The sequence below is a fragment of the Typopeltis vanoorti genome, chromosome 6 (genome assembly GCF_054136105.1).
Source record: "Typopeltis vanoorti isolate ZY-2024b chromosome 6, IOZ_Tvanoo_1.0, whole genome shotgun sequence".
Taxonomy (NCBI): domain Eukaryota; kingdom Metazoa; phylum Arthropoda; class Arachnida; order Uropygi; family Thelyphonidae; genus Typopeltis; species Typopeltis vanoorti.
The window spans coordinates 71,057,052-71,076,940 of NC_143554.1; the positions used below are offsets into that span (position 1 = coordinate 71,057,052).

The 19,889-nt window shown below is 37.0% G+C and overlaps 1 protein-coding gene across 1 annotated transcript in view; it reads left to right on the plus strand.

Moving 5' to 3' along the window:
* LOC150105529 (D-3-phosphoglycerate dehydrogenase) overlaps nt 1-19,889 on the plus strand; it is a 123,710-nt gene that overhangs the window by 13,745 nt on the left and 90,076 nt on the right. Inside the window, exon 2 of the mRNA XM_090394243.1 lies at nt 13,674-13,825. Coding sequence (XP_090250369.1) covers nt 13,674-13,825 — 152 coding nt within the window. The remainder of the gene's footprint in view (nt 1-13,673; nt 13,826-19,889) is intronic.

The window sequence follows — 19,889 nt, forward strand, 5'->3', positions numbered from 1 at the left end:
CGAAGTAAGTCTGTTAATAATATCTTTCGTCGCTTTGCCCTTTTTTTTTAAGGGGGGAAAAAATCTTCCTTCTGTGAGTAGAGATGAGTTAGCCCTTATCCTAGCGCCTTCCTAGATGGGATATGTAATCAGTTCTTTCCAACCGAAGAGTAAATGCCATGTCTTCCTAACAACTGAGTTACGTAGGTGTTTGGGGGGGGGGGAAGTCCACCGAAAAGCACCTATAGGAGTTTAAAACTTACATCATCACATGATACTTAAAAAAATCGAGTAAATCATTCATTATAAATCTTACGCATATTTGCAATGTAGACACACACACTTGTGCTAACCTTTATTTCCTATTAAATGAAGATGAAATTTCTTAAAGAAGCATGCGATACAGCAAAGGAAGAACAAATTTGTTATAATAAATCATAACAAATATTTTATTGTTTGGAATCACTTTCAAGTTAGAAGAAGCCAGATAATAAAGACAGTAGGTCTATATGAAAAGTTGATCCTTACTAAGATGCTTTCAGACTTTAGAGAAGCGTAATTAACAAATTCTGGTTAGATCGTTTAATATTTACTTTACTTAATATAATGATCGTGGCAAATAAGGTAGCAAATGAGTTCATTTTCGCTAGATCACCACCACCTTGCTTATTAGAGGCCCGAAGTAGCTTGAAAAATTTGAGCTTTGGTTTTTCTTGAGCATAATTTTCATCTAAATCTTAGCTCACCTATAGCGCTATTGTACCAGAAGTTTCAGATCTTCTATAGGTGCGATTGTGATAAATTAAAAACTTACCAATTGTAGAGTTAATGTTGAATATAAGGCAGTCACTAAGTAAATAAACAAATTACCTCACTGAAAGTAGAAAATGGGTGTTATTTAACGACCGATTCATTTTGCGTCTGGCTGCACCGTTGGTTCAGAAAGACTTCTCAATATCTCAAATGGCCCATTGACAGCTTGCAGCGCTGAGGAAATACAAAATCGAACTTTATCCATGTATTTTATGAAAAAAAGCAGTAAATTTTTGTCTAGGATAGGCGAGCGTATACATGAAAAGTTGAAACATCATAAAGACCCAATCGAGCACATCTGAAAACTCAGATGTATATTGAGCAAAACATATATTAGGATAGGTTTGAATGTTAAGTATTCTCCTGTCATTGCTGCCATTCAAAGGATAAAGGTAATGAAGACATATATTTAGTGTTTTCTTCGAAGTATTTTTGTTTCAAATGTATTTCAAAGAAAGTGAAAGAAGGATAAGGAAAGTTAACCGAACTTCGAACGTGCTCAAAGTCCAAGTGACTATTATTACTGTATCATATTTCTTATGATACGTTTAATTGTGAATATAATCAGCATAATTTATTTTAGAAAGTATGTTTTCAATTAGTATTTGAATTTGCATAGAACAAGTTTCGTTCCTCCTGGATTAAGGGGCTTGCCAAAGATTGTTGTATTCAGTATTAACATTTTCTACTGCATAAATGTTTTCAACCACCGTCTCTTATTCAATTGAAAAAAAACAAAACATTCATATTTGTAACTTCTGTTGCTGAACTTATCTTTACTACTACTACTACTACTATTATTATCTGATGGAGTTCCTCCAGCGTTTTGTTATCGAATAACTATTCATAATCAAACAGATACTGAAGAACTCATTCAACACAATCTTACTAACTACACTTTTACGACTTTCCAATGATGACCAATTTTTCTTTCCCTGCTAGTCAGAGTTTTTTTTAAAACACCGAAGTGACCTGCTGTGGTGCTTTTATCATTTTTACGGTTCGGCCTCTGCACTTCAGTTTCCTGCCAACCATAATCCACTAAATCCCTGTTTTTGTCTATCTACTCTCGGATCGAGGCTGCGGGTTCGAACATGGCCAAGGGATTGGATATTCGTGATTATCCTACTAATCAGTTACAGTATGTAGTGCTGTGAGACATGCATCCTGGCTCAGTATGACCTTTGATGGCTTTGCGCCATTAAAAAAAACAAACAAATACAGTTTTGTCTGTACATTTTCAAGAAAATTACACCTGTTTTTGTAATTATTTAAGAATACTGCATTGTAGTTTTTTTCCCCTTTTTCGAAATCATAAGCAAAATTAAAAACCGCATTTTGCTTGAATGCAACAGTTAAGATTAAAAAGATTTTTTTTAATATTTTTGAAGTGCTGTTTCCAATTGCGGCTTCTAGCTTAACAAAGCTACATCTCACATTATTAAATGGTTATTTAATGTAAATTTCTTATTATTATTATACGGGTGTCTCCATGTAGTCAGAAGACTCATCCAGGAGACCTTATATTGACACAATAGCCATTATTCACACAATTTTCTTCTTATTACGGCTCTACAGCCCAAAACAAGCCTTGGCCTCCTGGATTTGTTGCTTCCAAAATTAGAGAGAGCGTGCTCTGTGTCCTAAGGTAGATATAGTACCAAGTTTTTGTGGTGGAAAATGATGAGAAAGATTATGCAGATATCTATTAGTATGAGTAGGTTTTCTGTACATAGAGATTTTTAATCTTTCAGAGCATCGTGTAAGCATGACATTCAGGAAAGCTAAGGAGTTATTATTTTCTAGATCAGCAGTAAATTTTATATTAGGATGTTGGATGTTTAGATGATGAAGAAAATCTGTGAGAGATGTGTGCCCGTGATTCCAAATAATGAATATATCATCAACATATCGTTTCCAAACTTTTGGTTTAAATGAGAAGGAAGATATGGTATTCGTTTCAAAATCTTCAAGGAAGATGTTAGCTAGAACTGGGTACAAAGGGTTGCCCATTGCCAGGCCTTGTTTTTGTTGGTAAACGGAGTCCTGATATCTGAAGTAACCAGAATGAATGCAATGTTTTAATAAAGTAAAAAAAATTTTGGGATAATTTGTCCTTTAGTAATGTAAGTACCTCGTCCGTAGGAACGTTAGTAAATAAAGATATAATGTCAAAGCTTGCTAGAATGTCATTTTCATTGATTGGAATATCTTTTATATGCGAAACAAAATCTGTGGTGTTTTTGATGAAAGATGAAGATTTATTGGAGAAACACTTGAGGTACTTTGCTAGATATTTTGAAAGTTTATACGTAGGTGAGTCGATTCCTTCTACAATTGGGCGAAGAGGGATGTTTTCTTTATGTATTTTGGGAACTCCATAGATGCGTGGGATAAGAGGATGTAGAGAGCGTAAAGAGAGGCGAACATTATGAGGAAGTTCACTCGCAGTCTTTAACAAGTTGTTTGTACGGTTTTGTAATTCTCTTGTAGGATCTTCTTGAAGAATTGAATATGTCGAACTATCTCCAAGTAATTGAAGCATTTTGTTGTGGTAATCTTCGGAGTTGAGGATGACCGTGGAATTGCCTTTATCCGCAGGTAAAATAATAATGTTACTGTTCTGTTTTAGATTTTTTAGGGCTTGTCTTTCAGCCAGAGAAATATTATCTGTTGGAGATTTAGCATTATTTATAATGAAAATCGATTCAATACGAAGAAATTTCGCCAAATGATTAGGAATGAGTGAACTTGCCTTTTCTATTTTTGTAAGGAGAGATTCTTTAGGGATAAATTTTGGTGAGGGAATGAAATTGAGACCTTTGTTAAGAATATCCGTTTCCGCATCCGTTAAAATATGAGAAGATTTGTTCACTACAACTTTTTCAGGATTAATACGGGCTTCACTATGACCAGATCTGTTTTGTATCTTTTTTAGATTGTTAAATTTCCTGATAAGAGTATATTTATTCTTGGTTTGTATTCGTGTGGCTTGTGCTTCACTGCTAATGATAAAATCGTGTAAGTTAACATTATCCATAATTTCTTCAAGTTTTTGAGTTAAGGATCTTTTTGTGCTGAACAAAAAAGCTAAACAACGTTTTGTGTTCTGAAATTCTTTCGTTGAGGAGATCCATCTTAGCTTTACGGTAAATTCTTTTAGCGCGTTCCGTTGTTATCTTTTCTTGAAAAGAGATGAAATTGGGAAAAACTGAATGCAACTTACAACGTTTGAGGAACACTAACCTGTTTATTTTCAATCCTGTTTTCTTCAATGTTTTTTTTTTAAATTCCTTTGTATGTTCATTAGAGACGCCTCGTCATTTAGGCTATAGATGTGATAATCGGCTTTTCTCATCATTTTCCACCACAAAAACTTTGAACTATATCTACCTTAGGACACAGAGCACGCTCTCTCTTGAATGAACCAGATGAACTACAAAAAGAAATAAATCACCTCACTCTTATCTTTAAACAAAATGGATACTCTGAAAAAACGATTAAGAAATTTCATCTGGATCCTCCATAGCATCTCCATTCCATACATTAGCACAGTCTCTAAAAAATTAGCTAAAGTCCTTAAAAAATATAATATCAGGACGTTCTTCACCACACTTCCTAAAATCCGTTCTCTAATCAGCCATCCAAAACCTACTCATCACAACCTAAAATATCCAGGTTTATATAAATTATGGTGCGATTGCAATATCCCTTATTTTGGACAAACTAACAAATCTATTGAACAACCTATAGAAGAGCATAAGAGAGACATCTCATACAATTGCGTTATCCAGTCATGTTCTTTTTTTTTTTTTTTTTCAAATAATCCTAATGATGATCAACAAAGCCACTCCGTTTGCTGGGATAGATCAGAAAATATCTTTCGCTGTGATGATGAGTTTGAGAGGAAAATTGTAGAATCAAGGGGAAATCCTGCTGAACCCTGTCCACTTAAACAACAATTTGAGTTATAACATCCCAGATAGCCATGCTGCAGTTATTCAATATTGGCGTTCACGTGAGCCTACACGCACACTTGCAATAAACAATGGCACGCCTGTTAGAACAACTTGAAAAAATACAACGTTTTTTTATGTATCAGTTATATGTGGCAGTTTTTACCTGTAATTTCCAGTTTGTTTAGATACTTCAATGTTCATTACTATTCTTTTCCTTTAAGAATACCTGAGGAAGGCTGTTATAAGCCGAAACTAGTCGTATTATTCTTATTAAAATCTTTATAAGTTATCTCGGTTTTTAGTCATTAAATCTATGTTTTTAAAATGTATCACAACAACCGAGTAAAAGTCGATTTTATATATATATATATACAGTATATATATATATATATATATATATATATATATATATATATAATATTCATTTTTCTAAATTAACTGACTTAAAATCCGAGAATTATAACACAATGACATATATATATATATATATATATATATATATATATATATATATTTTTTTTATTTATTTATTTTTTTTTTTTTTTTAGGTCTACTTTTCAACTAAATGGTTTTTTCACAAAAAACAGTTGACAAATTCCTATTAAATCCACTCCCTCGCAATAATGCAGAGACCAATAGGGTGAAAGGTAATATTTCTATACCATACATAAGCTCTGCCTCACTCAAATTCGCCAAGGTTCTTAGGAAATACAACATAAGAACTTTATTTACTCCTCTTCCGAAAATCCGCTCCTTAATGAACCGTCCGAAACCTAGACATCACAGCATTAAATATCCCGGTGTTTACCAGATTTGGTGCAACTGTGATATACCATACTTTGGTCAAATAGAGAAATCGATCGAGTTACGCATTGAAGAACATAAGAGAGACGTCAGTTACGGGAGAACGCGAGCCAGTGCTCTGCCTAGTCATGTTCTGTTCTCGGCCGATTCTAATGAAGAAAAACCTGAGCCTATGGGACAAGTCTGATAACATATATATATATATATACACTAACTTTTCGTGTTGTTTACAGTTATTTTACTGGTTATTTATTTTTTTAATGTGCATCTGAAGAAGGCTGAAACTAGTTGCGCTATTAAACTTTGTTTTCATTTTTCTCGGTTTCAAGTCATTGAATATTTAAAAAAAAATATATATATATATTAATTCAATATAAAATATATCTGCCCAGTTTTCACAAAATGGTTACACAGACCTATGTGATTTATCGTGTTCTAAAAAGGATTTATCTAGCATTCGTTTACTCAGAAAATTGCTGCCATAATGCGATATGGAGAAGTAGCGATAAGAAGGTGATATTGCCGCTGTTTAATGATCAGGTTAAATCTATATTTCTGTGTGCAGATCTGGTCACCTGGATACTTGGCTGATAAGAAAAACATTAAAGAAAGTCCATAGGCTTTCTTTAATGTAACTAACACTGTGGAGTACGAGAACAGATGAGGGAATGTCTTCTGCAGAGACTAGCAGATAGAAGAAGGGATGATATGATTAAGACTTAAGTCGATAAAAGGCTCATATAGATAAATATTGCGGGCGTTATTGCATAGGATAATAGACAATGAGAGAACTAAGGTCGTCCCTGTGATACTTACCGGAGTGTATAGTGCGTGCACCAGTTCTGAGTGTATTCAGGACATATCATACGTACTCGAGTTCACAGAAAGTTTGGTCTTCCACAGTCAGTCGTGGAGACCTGGAAAACAATACTAATACTATTTAATAATTCAATGAGTACGTGAATAATATCGTAGAATTTTATATATTCTAACACACACACAAATACTTTTTTTTTTGTCGGGTAAAAAATGAAAACGTGAAAATATGGAAAGCTTGTGTAATACTCGAGACATATTTTGTTGTGTTAGAGCTGAAATGAAGTTTATGAGAAAAATTGCAAAGTGTACTCTATTTGATCACAAAAGAAATGAAGAAATTATGAAAGAATTAAACCAAGAATCAGTAATAGAAAAAAATAATAATAATATATATATAACTATAAATGAATGGAACACGTAGAAAGAATGAAAACAGAAAAATTACCAAAACAAGTATTAAATTAAAAACCATTAGGAAAAAGAAAACTAGGACGTTCTCTAAAGAGATTCAACGGTGACTGCTAAGGCCGGAACAGACCAATCTAGACCTAAATCCTTGAAAAGCGTGATGATGAGTTTCGTAATGAAAAAGAAGCGGGAAAACATTAATTTGAAGATCAAGATAAACTGATATTGCATAAAGTTTTTCACATGTCTGAACAATTGGGGAAACAGACGCCACCATAAATCTCTTCCTAAGGTATTTTCGGATCCTAAGGGTTCAGAAAAATTCCTTTAATTCTTCCATTTGGTATTCCGATAGTGTGGTGCGAACAGAATAGAAACCTTCTCGATTCTTGAAGATTTCTATTTTTGTCTAACCAAAGTTGCAAGACTAAAACACTTGCAATAGAAAGGACAATCCTCATCCAAATCTTCTCTACTAAATGCTGCGCATTAACCTAATCTATGTGTAATTTCACCTAATCTAAGTGTAATTTAAAACTACATAATCGTCCTCGCCCACTGGAAACCGCTGTCATCAAGACGAGCATTTATGTCTTTCTATCACATTATGTATTAGATTGTAGTCCCTAAGCAACTTGAGAAACTTGTCATACTAACACACGTCCTCGTTTCAATAATTGACATATAGTAAAAAAAAAAATCCATGATATTCACCTCCTGATTTGCTGCTAATTTTATTTTTCCTAACCATCTCGCAGTCTCTCTCTCCTCAATATTCCTGTTCACTTTCACTTCGTGTTGTAGAGTCTGTGATCTAAGGGAAAAAACACTGTCGGTTTGTCTTCTTAGATTACCACTCTGACAGGGGACAGTTCATCTTCTATCATTGAGAGAATTCTTCCCCCCTTTCCTTTCCTTCCTGAAAATGCTAAATCTGCTGTATTATATTCCTGTGAACTCTTCCTTTGTCAGACACATCTCACTCATTGCCTATAGTTTTGGGTTCAACCCACTCTATTAATGCCACAAACTTGCCCATTGTTTCTAATACTTATAACACTAAAACACACACACACACACACACACACACACACACACACACACACACACTTATGTGTGTGTATGTGTGTGTATTGGTCCTTCATTAGTCTTGGTTCAGCCATTTATCTCAAATCTTCACATTTTCTGTACTTTTCTTCCTGATTCTTCTGAGACCTTAATCATCGAATGATAGTTTCTGTCCTTACTCTCTCTCTCTCTTTCTTTCTTTCCACACACACCTTCACATTCTCTGAGATTCTGATCACTCAGTGATACCATTAACAGACTCCTTGACTAAACAGTACTCTCTGCCAGTTCTAGCTATCCTTCTAGAACCGGGAGAGTGAGTATTTTCCTGCACATTTTAGCCTTCGTATTTGTAATCATTACATGCTCTTACGTCATCTTTTCTACATATTCTGTTTCATTCAATAGTAGTTGTTTTTAATATACGATATGGCGCAAACAACAACAAAATATTGAACTTCGACACCCCCCCTTCAGTACATTCGCTATTAGATATGCCGTTCGACTGAATGCACATTAACAGAAGAGCACGTGTAGAGTGTATGCCATTACATTTAGCTGTAGCAATCTTGACGTTGGAAGAAAAAGGCATTATTTTCGTTCATACTGAGTTGGCAGAGCAAATGGTCCAAGCCTACGGCATGTTTGTGAGCAGTTTGTTCGTCGTTTCCGTAAGCGTACCCAAAGCAATAGTGTCATCATTGCCTTAATCGAGAGATTCTGACGTACGAGGAGTGTTCTTCCGCAATGTAAAGGGTATTCGGGGAGACCTCGAACTGATAACACAAATGAGATCACGAGAGTGTGCTGGATCAGGTATTTCAGTCTTCGGAACGCAGTCAACCTCGAATAACGATAAAACTTGGGATAGATACCGAGGCGGTCACTACAGAGAATCCTTAAGGAGCTGGGTGCCTTTTCATACGTCATTCAAGTAGGTCAGTGTTTAACAGCAAAGGATTACGCTGCACGGTGGGAATACTGTGCAAATACGCTGGCCAATGTTAATGAACATCTGTCCTTCCTCCCTAATGTCTGGTTCTTGGATTAAGCGCATTTCCATCTAAGCGGTCATGTAAGCAGACGAACCTACAGGTTTCTTGGTTTCTCGAGACCTGAATTTGTCCAAGAGAAACCTCTTCACAGCAAGGTCGCCGTATGGTGTGCGGCTTCCGGTCATGGCATAATCAGGCCTTATTTCATTGAAGAGGGTGGTGTAACCGTGACTTTGAATACCGAACGCTACATCGAAAATGTGTTGTGTTGGTTACGTTCAGCCAGGATTGGCATATGATGTGTCTTGCAAAAAACATTCCATTTCGTGCACAAGTATTCCAACAGGACGGAGCAACCTGTCACACATCACGTGGTTCTAGAGCCTATTTATCAGAAAACTTTCCCGGGAGGCTTATTTCGAAGTTCATAGAATTCCCTTTCCCTTGACGTTCTCCAGATCTCACATCATTAATGCCTTCATTTGGGATATGTTGAAGGAATGGGTATTCCACCACGACTCACCTTCAAAACCTTGATGAACTAAGGGATATAATTACATGATATGTCCAGCAGATGTTCCAACCTTGTTCTCCAATATGATAAAGAACCTTCGCATGAGCTACGAAACCTGTCTTGAAAGACAAGGTACCCATTTCGAGCACATAATCTACCGTCGTTAATGCTTTATTCGACCAAGATGCCACCGATAGTTGTGGATGTACACATCATCATCATGTCTAAACATTTTTTTTTTTTTTGTTAATAAACCGTTTACTCTATAATGTATATCGTTGTAGTTTTTCAGTACTTTTTTTTTTTTTTTTTGCGCCATACTGTATAAATAAATAGTAATTCAGTTCTGCGTTAATATGTCGGAAACGGATTTTTTTTTTTTCTTTTGTGGTAATATTTGACGAGTGGCAGATATCTGGAACAGCCAGTATTAAATTTTCCTTGAAAGAAATTATCTAAATAACAAAATATATGTATGGAATTAATTCGAGTTTTCGATGAATTTAAGGTTATTTAAAGAGTTTTACTGATGGCAAGCCATCTGCACATCTATTATTACATCGCGACGGAGATGTTGAAAATGAGATTTGGTATGGAACAACTCTAATATTAATAAATACTTAGCAAAAATTTGTGCAATCATGCCCCCCCCCCCAAAAAAAAAACCTCACTGAGGAGACTAGGTAGCGTTTTGAGAAAAAATCATCCTTAGATTTTAGGCAGTTATTCTCTAAGATCATCCCTATAGCATTTAAATCTGTTTATATAATTTTCATGATTTTTTTTATTATCAACACAAAGCATTTAAAAAATTTGCAAGACACTGAAATTTGTTTGTATCGCATCTACCTAACGAAGTGTCTCCACTAAAGCATCTGAATTCTTAGCTAATATCTCATATCCTGTAAATATATTTTTCAATCCATAATTTAATACAGATGACGATATATTTCGTGTGCTTGCTTATTACTATGACTGCCGTAGTACCCAATTCTTTCCCCTCAATGTAGTCGAGTGCCCTCGTGGGAGGGTACTCTACTCCACTCCACTGTACGCAGCTCACTCCCCCACTACTTATCCTAACTACATACGACACTGCTACACACAACTCCAACTACAGCTCGCCCCCCTACCAATAGTGTTTTCGTCAGTAAACTGCGTGTGTTCTCTTGGCCGATTTGCCTGTATGCTTAATAAAAAACCCGTGTTTTCTGAGGAAGAAACCTTGCTTCCCTCTGTAAGAAATCGTCTTACCCACCTTTCATTGAAAGAGTCCAAATAAAGATTTCTCTTGTCACGACGAGAATCGAGCTTAGCTCTTCCATCTAAAGGTGTAATGCTCATTGTTCTTTCAATTGTTCTACTGAGGCACAATCCATGATCAATCTGTTTATCGATTTATTCGCAATTCACAAAATTCCTGATTACTGATTCATATTTAGGATTTGTGTTTTCAATATATATCGTCTAACCCACCTTTCATCGAAAGTGTCAAAATAAAGATTTCTCTTGTCACGACGAGAATCGAGCTTAGCTCTTCGATCTATATATTCAAAAAAAAAGAGAAAACGTAACAACATTGCGCTGGCATTTTTAGAATATTGGAGATTTCTTTTTATACACACACACACACACACACACACACACACACACACACACACACACACACACACGAAATGTCATAATACTTATAACATATTAGTGCCGTGTATGGGTAAGAGAAAAGAAGAAAGGAGGAATCTGTTTACATTTTTAAACAACCGAAAGTTGAAACCGATACGACAAAATTACAATGATGTGACACAGATCTTTATTGAAGACATCGAAATCAGGTTTTTAATTGTCATTTTCAGTCTTTATGCTATTTTTTGTCACTTCGTCTGGGTCATAATTAGATGTAATTAACTTTTCTTAATATTTCTTGATTAATTTGAGGCATAATATTTTCAATGATCCCTTGATCCTCAGATATTAGCAGTTTTTAAATGAAAAATTGTTGATGCTATACTATCCGAATTATTCGTTATTTCTTAATTATTCATGAATTTAAACAAATTCATGAAAATTGAATCATAATCTTAATTTATATGCGCAAACTTGACTTATATTTGTCTGTTTGCTTACTTGAGAAATGGAGTAAAAAACTAGGTTTATATTTAAAATAGCTTGGTATCTTTAACATATGTTATACCCAAGGTAAAAAACTTTCTACAACTATCTCTCATCCTGAAATTTTTATTTAATAAGGTCAAAGCACCTTTTGGTAACTTGTTTTGGTAAAATATTTATAAGCTCTGTATTACTTAAAACTTAGTATTTCTTAGCCTGGCTCCCACTGACGAGACCTCAATAAAGGTCGAAACCGGTCTGGGTAGTGATAAAACTCTCTACTTCCGTACAAGAGCGGCTCACTCACCTTTAGTCGAAAGAGACCAGATAAAGGTTCCTCACTTTGTGGATGGGAATCTAACTTTGGTCTTTCCGACCAAAGGGCTTCGTCTATACCACGGGTCGGCAAACGTTTGAGACAGAAGAGCCAAACCTGTCCCTCACAACAATTTAAAAATTATTCGAGAGCCATAAATATATTTTTACAAATAAGGAAAATTTAAAGTAATATTATAGTAAATTTATAGTAATATATAACAAGTTATAATATTAATTATATCTTTATTAAATGAAGAAAAATCACACAAAAAATTGCTCTCATTGGTTTTAATCAGTGTGAGCAATGAGCTTGCATTTCCTTACAAAGTTTCTGTATGTCCGGTTTGTAACTAGTCGTTTTTAATTTAAGGCACGATTCCAAGTTAGTATCAGTAATTTGGCTTCTCAATTTACATTTAATGAAATTCATGTATGAGTCCGGAAGACTATTCCAAGCCTCCGTAGCGCAATTGGAAGAACGACGGTACATTGCGCCCTTCGATTGGAATAGGCCAAGTTCGATTCTCGTCGCGACGGGAGGAATCTTTATCTGGATGATTTCAATCGAAGGTGAGTTAGCCGATCTCCTACGGAGGTAGCAGGGTTTTTTCTCCCGGAAACTCGGGTTTTTCATCCCGCATACAGACAAATCGGCCCTTCAGAACACACGCAATTTACAGACAAAAAATACTAGTTGTTGTGGTGATGGAGGTGGGCGGTAGATGGCGTTGATGGAGATGATTCGGAGTAGAGGTTCGGTGTAGTGGTTGAGACAGTTGTAGGTGTCCTCCCGCGATGAGTCTTCGGACTCCTTGGAGGAATCAGGAATAATAATAATAAATAATAGCATTCTGATTGGGGAGGAAGAATTTGATATTTGGAATCGTTAAGTAAATAATCTCAAACATTTTTTAATGTGTTTTTTCTTTAATATTTTTGATTATAAAGACATCAATTAAGTAATATTAAAGACATCAAAATACTAAATATTAATTGCGATATTGAAACGAAAATTGATGCGTAAGGATAAGGAAGGCATTTTGCCTATTTATAAGACCGCACCTGAACTACTTGAATAGATTTGGTCTCCTGGGTTCGGAGGGGGATAAAGAAGTTATAGAAAATGTGCAAACAGTAACAAAGATGATATTTAGATTATTGAATGTAGATTATAAGGACAGACTGAGAGTACGAGAACTGCAGACACTAGTAAAGCAGAAAGAGGGGGGGGGGGTGATATGATAGACTTCTGAAATGGTGTTATAGATTATCAACTGATGAATTTTTTTTTTTTTTCTTTATATGGAAGGTGGGGGAGAGGACAAGGGAGTAATCGTGGACGTTAAATTTTTGTGCTGTTAAGAAAAGGATGAGTTAAGATTTTTCTCTCACAGAGCAGCAAGATGAGTGGAACAGCTTGCCTGTTGAAATAGTAAGTGCATCGAGTGTGAATAAGTCTAAGAGAAGATATGACACCTGGTGGGGGTGATATGTGGCCTCCCTCGATGATCCCTGGAGGTCTATGATGATGATGATAATAATTTGGACATATGATATTGGGAATATGGAGGGGAGGGGGGATTATGGCCAAAGCAGTTAGGGCGAAGAAGCCAGCGTATATTAAGTGCGGGTTTTTTGCTGTCCTGTTTGCCTGTGTTGTGGGTTAAAAAAATCCCAGTTCCCTGGAGAAAAAACGCTGCTACCACCTTAAGAAACATGTAGAAACGGTCTCTCACACTGTTACGGAAGGAGTTCAAGTCCCGAAAAACATCATATTGATCCAATGTATAACACTTATTTTCATTATTTCAATATACGAAACTTACTCTTATTACCATATCAGCTTTACGATTTATGATTATGATAATAATTTTTCTACTTTTGTAGCATTATGATGGTTTGGTGGTGCGATCGGCAACTAAAGTTACTGCAGACCTTATTGCGGCAGCTAAAAATCTGAAGGTGATTGGTCGAGCTGGAACTGGAGTCGATAACATTGACTGCAACGCTGCCACGCGTCACGGCGTGTTGGTACTGAAGTAGGTCAAACTATTGTTTTGTTATTAAAACGGTCATTTCAAGAATGCATTGTTTTTAAAGAGATGATCTTATTTATTAAGATAAGATATATAACATATAATACATTTTAGCTTATAATCTGATCTTTTATGATATTTTGTAGCATATTGAATTGGATAGAATTAATTAGAATAGAATAAAAAAATGTGTATATTTTGGTAATTCCGAATTAGTCTAACTGGCTTCAGTCAACGTCATATAATCAGTGTTGCACCCACGCATGCAGAACTTGTAGAGGGGGGGGGGAAACGAAAGTAACACTTTAGAAGAATATAATACTTTCAGATTTAGCAGTTAATATATATTTCTATTGAGTTCTAGAATAGCGACTGACATTGTTTCACATGGCAATTTTATGTAGAGCTACTTTTAATTCACTTAATAAGTTTATCATTTTGGATTCTTTCCCCCCCCCCCCGCCTACCATCTGGTTTTGTTGTTTCTGGCTCTTGTGGATCATGTATTGATTAGTGTCTTCTCTCTACAAGGAAGCTCCATGCTTAGATGCACAGATATTCCCATTGGAAGGGTTGGTTAATATAACACGCTGAAAATTCATTTCAAAAACGTCCACTTTAAAATGAAAATGCTTTAACGAAATGAAATATGCTTTATTCAAAAATAAACAAAAATGTATTAACAGTTTCCATTGTAAATGTATAACATTAAAAGAAAAAAAATAATAATAAGGTTATTGCCATACTGTAATGACTTTCTTAGGTTCACGCTTGAGGTGTTTATTAGGATGTTGTTGATATTCGTATATACTTTCGAGGGTAGTAATTCTCATAAAGGGAGAACCCGTCGAGTTTTTATTTATTTATTTCAAGTAAGTCGGTTGTTAAAAATTTACCAGCACTGTAAACATTACGTCACAACGGAATATATTAAATTTTTCCATTTCATGTGGGCAAGGATAAAATTAGAAACTGTTTATAATGTAATTTAAATTTGAATAAAGCTATCATAATATGTTGCAAACTGCTCGTGTGAACCAGTGGTCATTACACCCAAATTAATGACGTTGTATGTTGATGGTAGCGGTATTGCTGCATGCTGTTGGAGGATTAAGTGGTGGGGTCGGTAGGTTGTGTGTGTACTTGAAGGATTACGTATTAGGAAAAGACTGTGAGATGCGTGTATATTGGAGTGGAGTGCTTTTCCACGATGAGTCTTTGGACTCCTTGGAGCAGGATCATTCATTGTTAGGGTATGTGTCTCCCCTAAATCCAAGAAAATATGCATCTTTTTAAAAACGCGTTTTTTATGATTAAAAAACTCACGCATATATATATATATATATATATATATATATATATATATATATATATGCGTGATTGACGTCATCGGAAGATGTTTGACAATTGACATTTATGTCTTTAGGGGTGAAGCAAGATGCTTTTCATATTCCCCGCTATCTGTTGTGGTTGCAGTGAAGGTAAAATTTATGAGCAGAATGCTCGTCCTCCTGATTGGGCATGGAGATTATGTATCACTAAAGGAGGCCAATATAGCTTTTGGTCTTCTATATTTGAATATGTCCGTTGGATCGTATGCTGTAGCTTGTTGAACCAAATCGTTGGGATGTGTGGACGTCTTTAGGAAAAACTTGGTGGCTAAGGATCGTAGAAAAGAGAAAATATAGGGAATATTTGTGTCTCTGTGGAGTTGAATGTTTCTAACATACCATGGGGCGTTCAAAATCATTCTCAGGCACTTGTTCTGCACTCGCTGTATTTTGATGATGGTAGCATTAGAGGTGTGGCTCCAGGCCGGAGAGGCATAGGTGATTATAGGACGAATTGTCATCTGGTGTAGTTGCAATTTGATTCTGTTGCTGAGCTTGCTATTTCTATTAATTAGCGGATAGATCTGTGCTATGGCTTTAGATGCCTTTGTGCATGCAGACTTGGTGTGTTGATTGAAAGATAGCTTTTTGTCGAGAATTACACCCAGGTAATTTGTTTCTGACTGCCAGGGAATTTTAGTATTGAATAGTAACAAATCTCCTACAGGAGACAGTGGCCTTTTTGAGAAAAGAACGGCTGAGCTTTTCTGGGGGTTGACTTCCAATCTCCACTTAGAGAACCAATCCTCCAGCTTTAGAATGTTTTCTTGAAGCTTTCTGGTAATGAAAAGGGGTCTGAGAGATCTGGTTAGTATTGCTGTATCGTCCGCATATAGGGCCAAAATGGAAGTCATCGGATTGTGCGGGATGTCTGACATGTATATAGAGAACAGTAATGGAGCCAGTAGAGATCCCTGTGGCACTCCAGCAAAGATGTGGCACTGGGAGGATGTAGAACCGTTGATTTTTACTTGCATTGATCTTTTGAAGATATGAGTGGATTAAATGAACCATTTTAGGTGAGATGCCGGCTGAGATAAGCTTGTGCAGGAGTCCAAAATGCCAGATTTTGTCAAATGCTTTGGATAAGTCTAGGAAAACAGCGCCTGTGCACTGGCGCCAGTTGTAGCTGGTTGTGATGTATTCAACAATTCTGTGGATTTGCTGGGTAGTACTATGGTGTTGCCTAAAACCAAGCTGTTCTTTTGGAAGGATGTTTAGGTCATTTATTGAGGTCTGAAGTCGTGAGAGGATGACCTTCTCTGCAACCTTACCCAGATTTGAGATGAGACTGATTGGACGATAATTTTGGGGTAGGTATGAGTCTTTGCCTGGCTTATGTATGGGAATTACGTCAGCCAGTTTCCAGGTGGAAGGAAAATAGTGAAATCTTAAAATTGCATTTATTATACTGGTCAGGTACACTACTGCCCTCCGGGGCAGAAGTTTAATCACATGATTAGTAATGCCGTCTGGTCCAGGAGCTTTTTTGTTCTTTAAATTTTTAATAATGTCATATATCTCAGCAGGTGATGTTGATGCAATATGGTCAGTGCTGGTGATAGGAAGTTTGAGTGAGTGTCTGACCTTGCTGTGAATCTTATGTATGTGGTCAAAGTCAAGGTTTCCATACGAAGGCCTGCATTGCTCTTCCAAGCTGTGCGCTATAACCTCTGCTTTGTCCACATCTGTGTGAGCAAGGCCCTGATCAGTTAATATTGGGGGAAGGGATCTGCCTTTGTTTTTGGTATTTTTCAGTAGTCCCCAGATGGAGTGATCACTAGGTGAAATGGAGGATAACTTTTCATCCCATACATAGTCTCTATGAGCTTTCAGTGCATCTCTTACTGCCCCATTTAGTCTGTTTAGATTTGTTTTGTCTTGTGGTGCACACGTGTTACGGAATCTTTTTCGAGCTCTGTTTTTATCTCTGATTAAGTTCATGATGTCTTCAGGCAAACGATCTGGCTTGCGGGCAGATTTGTAGGAGGAAGCTACCTTTATAGCAGAATTAATTTGTTGTGTGAGATTTGTAACTGCAGTTTCTACTTCTTCTTTTGTGCGTATGTGAGGAACAGGTCCAATATAATCCTTGAGTGCTGCTGACAGTCTTTCCCATACAATGTAGGAGTGAGAAGGAGGACACAGGAATTCTTGATTTCCCAGCTGTAGTAGAATTGGATTGTGATCAGATGATAGTTCATCCATAGATATGATACTGTACTGAAGTTTAATATCCTGCAGGATAGCTATATCCATGATGTCAGCAGTGCTGAACGTACTGAGATGAGTTGGTTCGGTGGGGCCTGCCACAACAGCGTTGCTTGATCCTAAGTAATTGAAAAGGATGCAACCATTCTTGTTTGTGGTTGAACAATTCCACGCAGGATGCTTGGAATTCAGATCCCCGGCAATAATGGTGGGCCCTCTGATGCCTAAGATGGCATTTAGATCAGAGTGAAGTAGAGATTTTTGGGGAGGGTTGTAAGCTGAGTAGATTTTCAGTTTGCCAGTGGAGCTGGTGACTACTTCCACTCCTGTGATCTCAAGGTTAGTGGTTGAAGGAATGCTCACAGAGTGGTGCTTAATGTAGTTTTTAATGAAGATGGCAGTGCCACCGCCTCTGTAGAGTAGTCTGTCATTTCTGTATAGGTGATAGCCCCTTATTGTAGGATTGTCTGAGGGTCTTAGATGAGTTTCGCTGATTAGAATAACATCTGGCTGATACCTAGATGTGAAGGCACGGAGTTCCAGGATTTTGTTTTTGAGGCCATTTGCGTTCCAAGCAACTATTTGAAGAGATGCTGGAATGAGTTTGTTACTATTCATTTATGAGAGCTGTGAGGATGACCTGTGTTTCACGAAGAAATCTTTTAGTGGAGGTTTCAGTAGGGTTTGATAGGCTAAAATTTTGTAGCATGTTTGCTAGTGAGGCCGTGATAATAGCTGTTAGGTTTTTAGGTGCTCTTGGTTGATTTTGTTCTGGAATTGGCCTAATTGTACGGGTCACATCGGCATAACTTCTTGTTTGCTTTTGGTTGGAGGTCTCCGACTGTGGCCGCCGAGTCTCCGGTTTTGATGTCTGGGCCGCTGGTGTTCTTGTACTGTAGGAGGAGGGCTGACTGATTGCCTCCATCCGTCTGTTCTTTGGGTGTTGAGTACATCCTTTGTAGTTCGCCGGATGAGGGCCACTGCAGTTGGCACATTTGGCCGAGGTGGTCCTTGGCTTAGTGCAGGTATTGGTTGGGTGGCTGGCTCCACATTTTAAACATCTATATTCTGCTCTGCATAGATTCTGGGCATGGCCAAACTTTTGGCACCTGTGGCACTGCCCAGAAGATGATCTTTTACGGAGTGGTTCCGGTGTGACGATGAGACCACAGACTGTTTTTAAGTTGTAGATATCCTTATATATTTTGTGAATCTCAACAAGGACTAATGGCATGGGAGTTTTGTCTGTTTTGCACATTCTGCTGACCTTGACTGGTGGCAGATCCTGAGAATTTAGGTCAGCAGTGATTTCTGCTGTGTCAATGTCTTCACAGACACCACGAAGGACTACTTTTAAATTTTTTTCCGAACTGAGCGCAAAGGTATGATACTGGATGCCTCTGTCGTCCAGTTCCTTGGTCAACCTTCTATAGTCTGTCACTGTTGCTGGCTGAATCTTTATGCCTTCATCCATGTTTTTGGCCTTAATGAAGCCAATATGTAGATTGGACATTGTGGATCGTAAAGCTGCCCACTTTTGTTTTTCTCTAAGGATGACCGGAGGCACCTTTTCTTTGGGAGAAGCAGCGGCATCCGAACCCTGAGAATCCTGTTCCATTACAGTATTGTCATTGTGCGGTTCTTCTGTTGTTCTTCGCTTTTTGTGAGCACGCACTTCTACAAAGTCTGAAGGAGTAGAAGGCATCGACTCTAAATGATCTTCAGCGACAACTTTGTGAGCACGCACTTCTACAAAATCTGAAGGAGTAGAAGGCATAGACTCTAAAGGATCTTCAGCGACAGCATCTGAGACACATTCGGGGGGAAACGTGTCATACAGTTTAACTTTTCCCGGCCAATTATCACTCAGTAGCTTTCCCAGTCTGAGGAATTCCCTGTAAACTTCTTCGAATTTGGTCTCATTCAGAAGTTTTTCCATTTCAAGAATTTAAAATGTGTTGAGACACAGATGGAGAAAGAGTAGAGATCCCTCAGGTGCCCCGAGCAGGCAAAGACAATCCTGTGGACTTTTGAGGGTCCACTAGCAAATCCTGTAGACAGTCTACCAGCAATAAAATGTTACTCTATATATATATCCCGTAGATCAAATCGATCTACCAGCATCGGTAGCAAATATTTCACCTTAAAAAACCTCAGAATATGAAGAACACTTACCTCTATATATATCATTTATCATTCAAAACTATCGCACTGAACTAATACGCGAGCCGCCATTTGCATTCACTCATCCCGGAAGATGTTTTGGTTGGTTACGGTGTGTGTGTGTGTGTGTGTGCGTGTATGCGTGATTGACGTCATCGGAAGATGTTTTGGTTGGTTACGGTATGCTTACCGACTTGTCTGTTTTTTTTTTTCTTTCCCTTCGGTGAAGACAGTAGTAATAATGTCTCTGCAAAGGAATTTGCAATGTTTTCTAAATTTTTATTTGTAGTGGTGATATGATT